Here is a 14532-nt window from a genome sequence, read left to right as displayed (position 1 = left end):
TGATGAAATTATTCCAGTATATTATTCCAAGTTAAATATGCTTTTATTTAAGAATGTTTTTTAAGAATGATTCAGAACTATTCTTTTTTCCTGTATCTGGACGTAAAAGTACAGAAACGTAAAGTTACAAGTAAAGGTCGATCAACTAGTTCTCCGATGTAGCCGGTTCAGTCGATGCAGTTTTTTGTACAAGTATTTGCGGTCCTTTCAGTAGTATCGTGTGAATAGCTGGATTTCGTAGAATTGTATTACTTTCCGCTTTACTCTTCAGAAGTAACCATTGTTGGTAATTATTGTAATAATATTATTTTTTCTTCTAACATTATAATTTTTATTAAAGTTACGCAAGAATCTTTCGAACACCTGTGACATTTTATTTCAGTTTAGCTTTTTAATTATCTTTTATTTTTAGATTCTTTGATTGAACAAAAATGACCATTTTCTAGTCTACTACCATTATACTTTTATAGTATTTATACCGGAAATTTCCGTTAATTTTATTTAAAAAAATCTTGCAACATTAAAATGTAATCGCAAATAATATGCAATGGAAAATTGGAATTCAAGAATCTCGCTTAACAGAGGCGAAGAAATTAGCGGAGCAAAGAGAAAAAAACCTTAATGGAACATGAATAACATTATACGAACTATTTAGTACTTATCTTCGTAAAAACTATCATTTTTCATCTCAAGTACGTATCACATAAATATTATCTTTACAGGATTATCGTCAAGCAATCTTATATTACACTGAAACGCGTTTATTAACATTAAAAAAGATATTAACGTTGTCCGTATATAGTACCCAATTCTACTTTCCGGTTGATACATTATAAACATATGGCTCGTTAAAGAAATCGAACTTTCTTTCACCGCAACTACGCTAGTCCTACATGCGTGGGCGTAAAGGCCCGGTTTTACGTGATTTCGTAACAGCGACAGACCGATTTCCAGTATCAAAAAGCATTTCATGAAGATCCCGCAGACCTTCGGAGTCTCGTTCCCTCCTTATCCTCTCTCCGTCTTCCAGAACGCCTTGTATAAACAGACGAAGCATGGTCGCACGTGAACATCGCTTGTGAAATTGCTAGTGGTTATGCTAAACAGCTAAGAATGACAAACAAACTACTTTAAAGATGTACAATAAATCCAATACTATAGAACATTGAATAAAGAAGATTCTAGATTTGGTAAGCCGGAATATCATATTCATAAATCTAATTATTAATATTATATTTTTTCGTCAAAATACAGTCCTCATTCCTAAGATTACGCCTTAGATGATATCTATTTGCAGATTTTTCTTTCTGTATTCCTACTTCTTCTTGAGTCTGTATCCTATTAAATCAACCCAGAGAATAAATCATAAATTGTAAAATCATAGAAGATTTCGCTTGCCGCGTGTTCTTCGAGTATGCGCGCCGGATTCGAAAATGCCGCGACACGCTGTCTTCGATTTTGCTCTGTGAATGATCTCGGTACCAGGCCCCTAGTCCGAGTACCCTGGACAGTGGACGAGAAAGACAAGGTTGACGGGCAACGTCAAAGAAGCGGGCAACCTGTAACAGTGACGATTCGACGATACCTGTCCTGGACTATGAGAACGAGGCGGATAGGTACGGGAGCAACAGCGGCAGCGGTGCAAGTGGGCGTAAGGGCCGGGAGAGAGAACGTCGTCCCGTGTTCCATACATGGCTATGCTATGTGGAAACCGAGAGACACAGAGAAACGGACGCACCGGCGGAGTCCCCACCGTGTGGACACGGCGGAGGCGACGTTTTCTCGGCACGAGTGCCCACCGCATGTTTCGTGCACAGTGTGTGCTAGCACGACGTCGTTGTATGATCGTTCTTCTTTTTCGTTTACGACAATACGATTGATCGTTTAATTCGAGATCTCTCCGTAAGAGACGATACGGCGTAAGTAATTCGTTGGTATAATTGCAAAAGGGCTAAACGCGAAACTTCGAACCAGCCCGCATCAGAAGATGTACTCGCGAACACGTCACTGGCGTGGGTGTTGCCGTTCCTTTCGTCTATTTTGAATAAAAAAGTGGCAGACAGCGTGGTCCAGAGCAGAGACAGTTTCGAAGTTGAAGCGGGTCCGCGCCTATGCCCGAGTGACAGCTCTCTCAGTTTGGCGAGCGTGCGATTGGTCCGCCTGTGCTTACTCTCGGCGTTACGTGTGTTGCCTGCGTGCAACAGGCAACGTGGGTTGGATGCGTGAGTGCGCCTGCGTGAGTGCTACGACGTACCAGCCGCGTGTGCGTGTGCCGCGCGCGAAGAGAAGCCGCAGGGGCCGCAAAACCCGGATCAAAGGGACACATATTGCCATAGGTACGTGTATATATGTAGAAACCTCTGACAATGAATTTCGGAGGTGCTTCTAATCCCTAGCATCCCTGTCCTGCGGCAAACAATTACGTCTTTTTTACGCTTTTATTAATCCTTAGTGTATTATTTCTAGGATTTTCATTTATCCATTGATGAATTAAATTAAATTATGAATTAGTACAAATGAATTGATGTTGGAGATTAAGAAAAAAAGTGTTTCAATAATTAATGTGTATCTCTAATTAAAGCTTTAATTAGTTTTTTAATTTTATTTAATACTCTACATCTGTGGAGAGTATTCCAGTAAAGTTGATTGAATATACATAATACATCCAGCGACTATTAAATTCATTCAATTCATGGTACGTTCATTTTATTTTTGACTTGACCAAGCTGTATCCTAAAAGTTCTCTATAAAACTTGTGTGAAGGTTCAATTTTAAATTAGGATATCCTTAGTGATATATGTATATGTATATTCTTTAAAAGTTCATGAACGGAAGCTATAATATAAGCGAATTTATAAAGTCTTTTACGATATTCGTCGCTATATCTGTCTCCTGTTTTTCGATGATCGTTTTTAGCATCCCACGAAGACGAAAACCAGTTTCACGTCCGGACACGAACGTTGGCGAATCGTGATACGAAAGAAAGAAGGAATCGCTCAATCGATGATCATGCTTCTTCGACGTTTCTCCCGGAAAGGTCACTGTCTTGGAACATTATATGTACAGGGATACTTACATCCAGTATGTCCATCTCGGATCATTCTCCTTCTAATTTATCTTAAACTTTAACTTTTCTCGATTGTGCAACAGCTACCAACCAATGCAGTATTTTCATCGTAAAAAAAGGATACTCGTTAAAAGTGCTACAACAGCCTTGTCTCTTAATGCGCCTACATCCCACGTTTTACCTGGCAGGTTTCTATCATTTCCATTCCTTTCCTCTCTGAGTGAAGGGTTCTTTGCAGAATAGAAAATTATTATCATGATCTTTTCTGTTTAATATCATAATTTATGCTCGTTCTCTTTTAACAGTTGTTTCATCTACGAGCTTTCTGTAATTTTTTAATACGCTCGCGTGCTGCTTTCTCCGTAGCCAACAACCTGGCCCTCTTCTTACCAAGCGGCGTACGATTTTCAAATTTCGTTAATTCAGACAACGTTTTCGCTTGAGGAGGCTGATACTTCAACACTTCCTCCATAATCTCCGACACGGTTAATGGTTTGATCTTCAACGTGATCCTTCGATGAAGATTTAGGACATTTTTCACCGCGTCTCTTATAAATTCCAACGGAATGCCCACGGACATCTTAGCCATTGAGGAGACATCGATGTTGCGATCAACTCCGTGATACTTCATCAACAGATCTTTATAAAACATATACAACGTGTTGTAGTCCGTGAGAGGAATCGTTATGAACTTGTCGTGGATCTTGATGAAGGGTCTTGTTGCTTTATATGGCTCTGAGGAGGTCGTGAGAAATAGAATCTGAAAAATATATTGCGTTCCGATGTATCGAACGGCCGGCAAAAATTCATTCAGTAGTCTTTCGAAAGCAATTAGTAAACTGCGGATTCTTATGCAAATGCATATCTCTATAACACAATTAAAAGAATAGGACAGAAAATTGTCTCATTTGTTAGATATTTCAATCTAGTATTGTATTCAATCTAGTAGTCTATAGTATTCAATCTAGTAGTAACTTTGGATATTTGATATATTTTTATATATTTGTGTATTCTATGCATTTGCACATTTTGAAATGTTCTATAAATGTATAAAAATCCGCAGTTTAGTAATCAGACTTGTGCTACGTGAAACAATAATCCCACGCAATTTTGTCTTTTTTCTTTCGTTCTAATTGCCAACATAATTATAGCGTATATCAGTTTTGTGTGGTGGAATATTCTACGCCAATGAGTAACAGTATCTATCCGGAACCACCGACACTCTAAATCCTACGTTAACTCGGTACCACCTACGTTCCGATCGTTCGGTAGGAGGTGTTTCATTGATGACCAGGTTCGAACGATCGAGACGTTTGGGAAAGAGAAAGAGGGGAACCACCTGGCCGGCATATTGAGGTGGTTCATTCATATCGGAGAAAGAGTCGAAACAGGAATATCAAGAATTTCATAAAGTGGGCGCTACCAGATCACCAACTTTAACATTCCTTGCCAGTTTAGGTGAGGCACTGTGTGTAAGCTCGTTTGATTGCGAAACCAAAGTATTCTTTTTCTTTTTTTCTTTCTTTTTTCTCCCAGGTAACGACGGGTAAAATACGTGAAATGTATTATGACATTTGAAAAACACCTACACTCTATCGAGATAATTTTCTATTAAATTGCTTACCTGATCGCCACGCTTGATACTTTTCACCAATTTAGGGTAGTATATAGCAAATCGTTTTGGGTTCAGATATTTGTCTTCCTGAGGTACTTGTTTCAACCAAGGTCTTTCACCGTTCTCGATGAAAATCACAGAAGGGGCGTACGCTCGAGCTATACTCGAGATCATATTGATTAATTTGCGTTCGTTCTTTCGTCCCGTGTACTTGTCTACCAATACCGTGGGCGACATATCGAATAGCAATGCTCCAACCTTTATTTTAAATTATTAATTCTAAAATGTTGATTTACTAACATCGATCTTGAAACGTTTTAGACTATTGAGCTAAAAATGATGGAAACCTCGGAACAGATTGCGTTCACTAGAAAGTTCTTCCCATGTTGAGCGAGACCATAGATACAAACAGCTCGGATTAAAGGCGCGACTTGATGAATCTCTTTCGAACTGAGGGGAAGCACGCAATATTCCATGACTACTTGTCTAATTTCACCCATTCGATGTTTATAATCTTGTAGTTCACGAGCTGCTTCATAATTTTGATAGGAAAGATCACCTATCCAATCCTTGAGGGATGTTCTGGTATAATCTCTAATGATGTTAGCTCTGACCAACTCTTTGAAATTATCTTCCACTGTTTCATCATTCACCGGGGTCTTTTGTTTTTTGTTTTTTCTAGCTCTTCTTTCTATTTATTGATTACAATGAGAATTCGATGGTGTAGGAGAAGAATTAATTTTAAGTATGTTGGTTTTTAGCGGCAGAATTGGATGTCTTTTTCTGTTGTTTATCCTCAGTTCAGGATTACTAAAGCTATAGAGTCTACATGCCTACTGTCAAGACTATAAAAGGGTTAGTTTAATGCGTGATAATGTCTATGTTAATGAGTAGTTCTACCTTCATTAGTACCCTAGCTTATTTCCCAATATTAATTTCTTGTTTGATATTATATTAAATTTAATTGAAGTAACTTACTTTTGTCAGTAGGTATATCAAGTTTCCGTTTATCAGCCGCATAGTCTTTTTTCAGTGCTGCATTTAATTTTTGCAACTCCAGTCTCATCAACTCATCGACTATTTTCCTCATTTCCAATTGAAGTTCGTAACAAAGTTCGTCCTTGATCAAATCGTGGTATATCTTCTCTCGATGATCATCCGAACGATATCGAAAGCTCCAGTTATTAATAAAGTATTGATTGGCTTCGTGAAGAAGAGAGAATGTCTTCGTTTGTGGTATCAAGGACTGGTGTTTCTTAGGTTTAGCCTTCGTAGCCGGTGTTTCTTTCGCTCCTTTCGACATTTTCTCCACCAGATATTCCTGAGGTGTTAAAGTTTGTCCGGTTGCGATTAGCACGCTGCCACCTAAATTTGCAGCTGGGTACACGTAGAAATGTCCTAGTTCATCGTACCATAGTATGAACCATTCTCGAATCTCGTCAGTTATATCCTCCACCAAACCAGGACCTCTGATTTTCCATAACTTGTAATATTGAAGCAAATATCAAAATTGAAAGTATCGGGGATTGTTATTGGTGAATTTTGAGTATTAGTGTTACAATCTCTTTATCATTAATCCCCGGACGAATTCTGGATCAGTTCTAACTCATATAAATATTTTTTATTATTAGTTTCTAAGTTACGTATTTTTATGGCATAGTGTTATTCTATCAAACATGGTTGATTTCATTTTTTAATTCTGATGTGTCCTCTGTGTCATTCTTTATTGTTAGGAAATGTCCTAAGTTTAAAGAAAATATGAAAGAACCGTGATTGATATGTGTAATTTCATACTTTAACTTTTTACAAATGATTTTCTACGACTCTTGAAAGTCTTTCTGTATATCGAACAATATTAAGACACAAAAATTTAAGAACCGCAGTAAGATTAAACAAATTTAACTGTAGTATAAATAAAAAGCTTTTCAGAAGATCCTTCACTTTATCGCAATAAAATAAAATATTTGTCGCTCGTGATCCAATGATCCAACATTCGCTGGGTGAAGAAGTTAAAATATTAATTTAACAGAAGGTTACTCTTGCTCGCTCCTTCTCTGTCTCTTTCGTGATTCTATCAGCAAACACCGGCATTAACGTCAATTTCTTCTGAAAATTTTGTTTATCTTTCTCAAAAACTTCTTGTGACTTCCAGCTAGGTATCGTCATACCTAACAATTCTTCCGTACGCGCGATCCGATTTCTCATCCTCTTCCTCGCTGCGTATATTCTCCAGGCTCGCTGTATGGTTTTCGCAGCATTCTCGTACGTACTTTTGTGCAATTTTTTCGACACGATCGTTCCCGCCTGTACTTTCCTACCATAATCGTACATTCGTTGCGCTACGATATTATAACACTTTTATTGAAATTATTAACCGTAAACAATGATTTATTCATAGAATCTTCACCGTCTATTCCAACACAACGAGCCATTCTTGCTCTTTCGTGAGATTGAATGAGCAATATCGCTGCCAGCATGGTTCGTTCAGCAGCTTCTCGAGCTTCTTGAGCTTTTCGAGCCGCTATTCTTTCTGGTGATTCTTGGATAGGCGACGGTGCTGAGGTTTTTTCTTTAACTCTTCTCCTCCGCAATTTTGGCGAGTCTTCCTCATATTCGATCGTCTCCACTTCATACTCCTCAGGAAGTACTTCGCTCTCAAGTTCTTCGGGTGCTATTTGAAATAAAGTAATGTAAAAGTTGCGTGCTTTTTCTAGCCTATGAAATTGTATGGAAATTCATAGTTTTATGAATGCAACTGAAGAAACGGTATTTGGGTAGAGAAGATTTACCCTCGAAGTATTATAACAAGAAGTTTACATTAGAAATTGTATATAAAGACCAAATTTTTATTGATTCTTTGGCTTTTATATCACTTGGTGGTTAAAACGAAATTTTAATGTGAAATAGTTGAAGAAGAGAATGATGTGATTCAAGATATAAACCTTTTGAAAGTAGATGATATGTTAGTTCATCTTCTTTATTAATCTGCATAATTAATGTTAGTAATACTTTTTAAATGTTCAAGGGTTGATAAAGACATACATTTCTGACATATACAGGGTAGTTGGTAACTGATAGTACAAGCGGAAAGGGGGTGATTCTACGCGAAAAAAGAAGTCGAAAATGTAGAATAAAAATTTTTTTTTTTTAATTTTTCCATCGAGACAACGATCTACAGTGAGATCCGTTATAACGTACCCCACGCGTACCGTGCGAAAATTCAAAGTCGATTTTCTCGAAAACAAAGCCCCAAACGAAAAATTTTTATTCTATATTTTCGACTTCTTTTTTCGCGTAGAATCACCCCCTTTCCGCTTGTACCACCAGTTACCAACCACCCTGTATATCTTAAATCACTCGTATAAAAGACGGGAAATGTGGCGGGAAGAGTTCTTTAAATGAATAAAAATCCACAGTATACTTATTTCATTAAAAAGTATCGTAATAAGATGGAGTAATTTTATAACTTTTGTAAGCGTCTTCCATCAGTTTCTGAATACGTTCTCTACGTTGTTCCACGATATCTTTACCAGACGCGGACACAAGAATTTCCACATCGTCCGGCGTATACTTAAATTGGTTCATAAAGTCATCAGGCCATCTGAACGGTTAGTGTTAATATATACATATACATATCTTCTGTTACATATAAACGATATAAAATGAAATTACTAAACTGATAATCGTTATAGTCCAAGTTAACGATCTCTCGCTTGTATTCTAGCATTCGGCCGACCGTACAATCCAGAACCCGTTTTATCAGGTCTCGTTTCTGTGTCTGAACCATTTGATCATGACAAACTATCAGTCTCTTGACCAAATTGCGATATCTGGAAACGTACTCCATCAACCTCTGCGTTTTGCAAATAGTAAAATTACATCTGACAATTAGACCAATACCTGAGATACATTGGAAGCAGTAGATTCAATACATGTTGTCTATTTTTTGTATTTGTTTGCTGTTGCAGTCTTCGATCCAACTCTATCAACTTGTCTAAATCGTTTCGTGCGACGAGCCATAATTCAGTGTAATAAGCATGGGACATTGATTTCAGATAGTTTTACTAATAATTTTGTTACATGAATTTATTATTAGATTATTGGTTATTCATGTTGGAAGTTAGACTGTAAATTTTGAGGCGATCGAAAGATAAAGAGTTGGGTTAATTGAAACGGATGATTGTACTGGAATGACAAGACGGAAAGTTATAGGACGAAATTCAGTCGACACTCGTTACGCCATTATTCGTGCTCATTTCTTTCCTATATAATATCATGTAAATATATTAAGTGCGTTTACCGTGGTCAGAGGGATATTGTTCTACGGTTACATGAATTTTTAGAAATAATTATATTTCAGAATGCTGTGGACGTCTCGATGTTCCCTAATCTTATTGTTAACAACGATAGCGTCTTGCATGGACGCAACGATAGATGGTTTCTTGGAAGATGAAACGACCACCAACGCGATCTCTACGACCACCTCGGCACCAGTGGTCACAACCATATCTAGTTTAAATAAAGTCGAGAAGGCGATGGTTAATTCGTCAAATGCGGTAAAAAGCCAGGATGAAGAAAATATTCAAGACCCGTCCCACGCATCCTCCTCGCCTTCTTCTGACATGGTTTGGGAGTGTCCAAATATTACAAAAGCGGGCGTTGAGTGTTCTTGCGACTTACCACACACGTTGAGATGCACCGGTGATAGAACAACACTGCAGGTAATTTTTATACGCGCGAAATACTTTATTTTATATGCATATATGTGTATAATATGAGTCGATGAGTTATTTATTTAGTAATAATTGCATGTATGTTTAACTAAATCACGCAATAGTATGTAATCACGCGTAAGTATGGAAGTGCAGTTTTTTTTTGTTAAAATTTATAGTTTTATATGCCTCGCAGTTATAATATAAAAATCTTCTTTATATCTAAGAACATCTGTTGCGGCGTGAATCAAATCCATCACAGATTTATTATTTTTCTATATTATCGAGGTCAGCTGTTTTTTAACAACCCGCCAAGCAAGCGTGGGTGTATATACTGCCAATGAAATACAAGCCGTGTGTATTGTCCAAGAAACCATTGTGTAGCCTCTCTTCTGTCTCGTACAAGTTCGTTGCTTTGCGTTGAATGTCCCGTTACTACTAGTTACCTCGACGAATATCCTGTCTTACAATACCTTCACGAATCAAATGACTCTTGTTATGCAATACAGAATGACTAATTAAATTTGTCACGAGATTAACTCATTCAATATAATTTGTATCCATGTTACGAACCATAGTAGGATTATATTATACGTTCAATTAAATTAAATATTTAATTATTTAATTGGAATACTTTTTTGCGCAGATTATCAGCAAACATTTGAGATTCAGTCGTCCAGGAACGATCTCCTTATTGGATGTAACAGTGACAGGAATCTCTTTGCTACCAGCGCGCTTTCTGGAAGATGTTGCTTTGCACGGACTCGTTGTTTCTACCGGAGAATTGAGACGCGTCCATGAAAACGCTTTTATTGGTCTTGTAACACCTCTTCAAGCCCTTGGACTTCCGAACAATTTATTAGATTCTGTACCTACTACGGCTTTGTCGCATTTGGTCGGCTTAGAAAGATTGGATCTATCTCAGAATAAACTAAAGATGCTAGAAGCTGAGTCTTTTAAGGTAATTAAAATTCTTTAAAATGATATATATTTTAAATATGTATTTTAAATAATTATAAAAAAAATGCTAAATGTGAATTCTGAACTGATCAATAGAGTTGATAGAAATATACATAAATATTTCAGGGATTGTCGAACCTGACATATTTAGATCTATGCGACAATTTATTGTCACAATTATCGCCTCAAGCTTTCGCTGCAGTACCTTTGCTACGCTCATTGAGGATGCGTGGTAATCGTTTAAGCGTATCTGCTCTCTCGGCACTCAGAGGGCTTAAAAGTTTGGAGGAACTTGATCTGTCTAACAATCTATTATTGGGTCCAATGGGTCCAAATCTTCTTCCTCAAATGCCACGATTACATTTTCTTACCGTGTCCGAAAACGAACTAATAAATGTACAGCAAGGAGCCCTTGGGGGTTTAAGAAATTTAACTTATCTGAGCTTAAGCCATAATCAGGTAATTCATGTCCGTGAATATTAAATACACTAGAAAGTATATATCTTGAGGGAATGTTTTATTTTTGCATTTTATATAGATTGATGTACTGGAAGATCATTCGTTTAAATATTTGTCGACTCTTACCAGACTGGATTTAGCAAATAATCGAATCGTTGCGGTATCCAGTGCTTCTTTGGCACACTTGGAAAGACTAACAACACTGGATTTGACTCATAATTTTCTGCGATCTCTGACTGCTGACTTAGTCGTACCGCTAAAAAGTCTTCAAGATCTACGCCTCGATGATAATGATATCACAATGGTGGCCAGCGATGTACCAACGTCCAAATTACGACTCACAAAACTTTCTTTGGCCGATAATCCTTTGAATTGTGACTGTACGCTTCTAGAATTCGCCAACTGGTTAAGCAACTCTAGCTTGAACGAGGAAGATAAATCTTCGGCGGTCTGCGCAACTCCACCCGCTTTGGAAAATGGTATACTGACACAAGTCTCTCCCGGTAGTCTCCTTTGTGGAGAGCCGACACCACCAATCATGACCAGACTGCCTTTAGCTGGTGCTCAATTAACATTGAAAGAATTTCACTATGATAAATCAACTGGTATCAATCTCTTATGGCATGTAGAACCATGTGCAGAACAGTATACATGTGATAATTTAATTGTCTATGAAACCATAGGTGACAGTGAGGTTCAAACAGATTCTAGTTCTCTTCATTGCGATTCTCGTATGATGAGAGATCCCTGTTCACTCCCGGTTGCCATACCTGCCTCATTACATTTACAACCAGGCCATAAATATCGCTATTGTGTAGTACTTCTAGTACCAAATAGTTATGATGATGTTTCTTTAGGTTTGGGTTGCAGTGATGTGATTACATTAGAAGAATCTAAACGAGAGTTACAGCAAGATCAAGAAACTACCGTATCAGAGTTTTCTTCATCATTAGATACTAGAATAACTGCAGTACATGTAAACGTATCTGACCAAGGCTTCTTGCACGTCGATGTTAGTTTATCAATCTCAAAAAAGTCGAATCTGCCTGAATGCGAACTCTCTGTTATCGTTTTTGACGCTGAATCTGCGGTGCATAAACAAAAACTGAATTGCAGTTTAACGTTTGTAACATTAGGGGTATTGTTGCCTGGTCACTATAAAGTTTGTGCAAGTCTTGATGATGTCAATGAAGAAGATGTTATTGCAAACTTTGTAGATAACCGAGATAGATTACGCTGCGTCGAAGTGCAAGGGTTCAAACAAAATACAGAGCTAATTGTTCTAGCGATAATCGGAGCTAGTTGCGTTCTTTTAATCACAATTGCAGTAATTGGTAGAAGCGTTCTGAGAAGGGTAAGACATCCTAGGATACAGACACAATGTTTCCTGCCAGCACAGGAATTTGAAATAACTCATAAAGCACATTACATTAAATTACTAGCTACAACAAAAGTTTAATTCATTTCCACCGAGTATACAATTCCGTTTCTCATTTTATAAATAATTACAGTTTATTTGTTGTTGACTATTTAAAAATGTTGAAATCGAATTTTTTTGGTTGAAATGAAGAATGTTGTACTTGATCTTATTGTATAAGATTGTTTCTATGAGCTACTAGTCATAAAATCGATAATTTTAAAGAGATTAATAAATAATAAATTGTAAGAATTTTAAGGATAAATAAAAATACAATTAAATAGATCAGAAAAGTGGTATGAACGGATGATTATAGTATAGTCTAAGAGTATTTAAAACACCCAGTTTCTACACTGCCATAATAATTTATACTAGCTAATAATATATGATCAAAAAGAAATTGTATGAAATTAACATCTTAAATAAGGAAATATGATATATAATAACACAGTTAGTTTCTTACAGTTTTCCAATGTTTTTATCACTCGATGCTTGCATACATATATGGAAATGTAAATATCTCTTGTAAGTTTCAAGGAATAAATTTATAACATTTTTGTATTGTACAGCATTGTCACTGAATGCTTTTCGTTGTAATATATTATTAATTTTAAAATATATTACATTCTGTAAATAGTTTCGTAAAATTAAAATGTGCAAAAATGATGTGTGACTTCATTGTAAAATATTACATAACTATTATTATCAATTCCGTAAAAAGTTGAGTGAATTTTGTATGAAATAAATTTTAATTTTACACGAGCCCATATTTTTACTTATATTTGCAATTGAAATTTTTTCAATTATTAACGATAGAAGTTAAAAATTCAAAACAAATTATTTATCAAAAATTATGTAATCTCAATATGATAACTTTGAATTAAAAAGTAAATCATAGTTTGTATCTTGTAACGCAAGATGACGTTTATGTTAATTTTTAACGCAATAGTGCACGTGTAACCATAGAAATCACATGATCTCTTAAATTAAAATACGTGTATATAAATTTTTCTTTTTATAATTTCAATTCCCATAATTTCTTGTTACGGTATGTATATAATTACTTGTTTAGTTATATGTTATTTCATTATAATACAATGAAAATCGTTTATTGTTTTCAGTGTCGTTATCTACTCAATATGAATAAAGACGAAAAAATTCAATTGTTACGAGATGCAATTGATATTTATCCCAATTTTCCAAAGCCTGGCATTATATATCGGTAAATAATAAAATTACATTATTTAATTAATATTATATTTTTTGATTTATTAGGGTTATATAGTTAATGTCAAATATTATCATGTGAAAAATTGCTTGTGTTCATAAAGTAATATTATTGTACTTTGAGCTTTATTATATATTTTCAGAGATATATTTGGAGTATTTCGCAACATTGTAGCATTGAGAGCAATGAAAGATTTAATAGTAGAGCACATTTTATTTTTGGAAGTTGATTTGGTTGTAGGTTTAGATTCAAGAGGTTTTCTTTTTGGTCCAATCATATGCATGGAATTGGGAAAACCTTTTTTACCAGTTAGGAAAAAAGGAAAACTCCCAGGAAACGTTGTGCAACATACTTTTACTCTTGAATATGGACAGGTTCATATATAAAACAAAATTTGTAGACTATTGTAATTATAGGTATATTTTACTTTAATGTTACTTTCAATATTATTTCTGGGTTTCATTTGTACAGGATACTTTTGAAATACAAACAAAACATATAAAAAAAGGTACAAGAGTACTTATCGTAGATGATTTACTAGCAACAGGAGGTAATTAATATATAATAACAAAAAAATAAATATCCTTAGTATTTTACAAGTAGAAAAGTGGGTTTTAACAATAATGTGTCCATAGGTTCTATGCTAGCTGCAATAAGTTTAATAAAATCAACTGGTGCTGAAGTGATTGAATGTTTAACAATAATTGAATTAACTGGATTAAAGGGAAGAGAAAAGCTTGGTGTACCTGTTCACTCATTTGTTCAATATGATTAATCTTTCTGGAGTAACATAAAATGCACAATTTTTTATTTAAAGGGTTTAGACAATATAAAGTGCAATATTAACATTCTCAAACCAAGCATTTAAATAAAAGAGCATTTTTATAACAACAAAACAATATTTTTGTAAAATAAGTCTATATATAGAAATGTTTTGTTATTTTGTAATTCAATTTATGAAGATATGTCATAATACAAATTATAAATATTGTATAAAAATTTTAGTAAATATAAATTAGTAAATCTCAACAGAGTTTTAAATACTGTATAACATCTTTTTACATTAAAATCTTT

The 14532-nt window shown here is 35.4% G+C and overlaps 3 protein-coding genes across 4 annotated transcripts; 2 read left to right on the top strand and 1 right to left on the bottom strand.

Annotated features, from left to right (window-relative positions):
• Positions 1-55: 55 nt before the first annotated feature.
• On the top strand, positions 56-12748 carry LOC117243253 (slit homolog 1 protein-like). 2 transcript variants are annotated; one of them, XM_033510572.1, is made up of 6 exons: positions 56-1190; positions 1298-2336; positions 9043-9403; positions 10041-10355; positions 10481-10813; positions 10893-12748. In XM_033510572.1, the coding sequence occupies exons 3-6, from the start codon at positions 9044-9046 to the stop codon at positions 12270-12272; spliced, it is 2388 nt and encodes a 795-aa protein (XP_033366463.1). In that variant the 5' UTR covers positions 56-1190; positions 1298-2336; position 9043; the 3' UTR covers positions 12273-12748. The 2 variants fall into 2 exon arrangements, with proteins under 2 accessions (XP_033366463.1, XP_033366464.1); XM_033510573.1 differs by lacking the exons at positions 56-1190; positions 1298-2336 and having other exon boundaries at positions 8828-9403.
• LOC117243267 (IQ and AAA domain-containing protein 1-like) lies at positions 2576-8791 on the bottom strand. Its single transcript, XM_033510603.1, has 9 exons — positions 8583-8791; positions 8360-8512; positions 8150-8283; positions 7090-7353; positions 6720-7021; positions 5661-6165; positions 5030-5373; positions 4692-4940; positions 2576-3827 (listed from the first exon to the last, which is right to left on the bottom strand). Exons 1-9 carry the CDS (start codon positions 8726-8728, stop codon positions 3378-3380), a joined length of 2547 nt encoding a protein of 848 aa, XP_033366494.1. The 5' UTR covers positions 8729-8791; the 3' UTR covers positions 2576-3377.
• Positions 12749-13153: 405 nt separating the features above from the next.
• Positions 13154-14487, top strand: LOC117243028 (adenine phosphoribosyltransferase). Its single transcript, XM_033510172.1, has 5 exons — positions 13154-13278; positions 13352-13452; positions 13601-13832; positions 13930-14008; positions 14094-14487. Exons 2-5 carry the CDS (start codon positions 13370-13372, stop codon positions 14231-14233), a joined length of 534 nt encoding a protein of 177 aa, XP_033366063.1. The 5' UTR covers positions 13154-13278; positions 13352-13369; the 3' UTR covers positions 14234-14487.
• Positions 14488-14532: the final 45 nt, after the last annotated feature.

The sequence above is a fragment of the Bombus vosnesenskii genome, unplaced genomic scaffold, assembly GCF_011952255.1.
Source record: "Bombus vosnesenskii isolate JDL3184/JDL3185 unplaced genomic scaffold, Bvos_JDL3184-5_v1.1 scf7180000013265, whole genome shotgun sequence".
NCBI classification, from domain to species: Eukaryota; Metazoa; Arthropoda; class Insecta; order Hymenoptera; family Apidae; genus Bombus; species Bombus vosnesenskii.
The sequence above is the reverse complement of the archived record's forward strand: the minus strand, read 5'-3'. Positions and strand labels throughout refer to the sequence as shown.

What these genes read in the sequence shown, in the direction of transcription:
- LOC117243267 (XM_033510603.1), bottom strand. Translation starts at nt 8,728, where the DNA reads ATGTCCCATGCTTATTACACTGAATTATGGCTCGTCGCACGAAACGAT. An exon ending in GATGGAAGACGCTTACAAAA is followed by an intron (nt 7,354 to 8,149) that starts GTTATAAAATTA and finishes TATTTCAAATAG; the next exon opens with CACCCGAAGAACTTGAGAGC. An exon ending in TCGTTGTGTTGGAATAGACG is followed by an intron (nt 7,022 to 7,089) that starts GTGAAGATTCTA and finishes ATAATATCGTAG; the next exon opens with CGCAACGAATGTACGATTAT.
- LOC117243253 (XM_033510572.1), top strand. Translation starts at nt 9,044, where the DNA reads ATGCTGTGGACGTCTCGATGTTCCCTAATCTTATTGTTAACAACGATA. An exon ending in GTGATAGAACAACACTGCAG is followed by an intron (nt 9,404 to 10,040) that starts GTAATTTTTATA and finishes TTTTTTGCGCAG; the next exon opens with ATTATCAGCAAACATTTGAG. An exon ending in TAGAAGCTGAGTCTTTTAAG is followed by an intron (nt 10,356 to 10,480) that starts GTAATTAAAATT and finishes TAAATATTTCAG; the next exon opens with GGATTGTCGAACCTGACATA.
- LOC117243028 (XM_033510172.1), top strand. Translation starts at nt 13,370, where the DNA reads ATGAATAAAGACGAAAAAATTCAATTGTTACGAGATGCAATTGATATT. An exon ending in AAGCCTGGCATTATATATCG is followed by an intron (nt 13,453 to 13,600) that starts GTAAATAATAAA and finishes ATATATTTTCAG; the next exon opens with AGATATATTTGGAGTATTTC. An exon ending in TGATTTACTAGCAACAGGAG is followed by an intron (nt 14,009 to 14,093) that starts GTAATTAATATA and finishes ATGTGTCCATAG; the next exon opens with GTTCTATGCTAGCTGCAATA.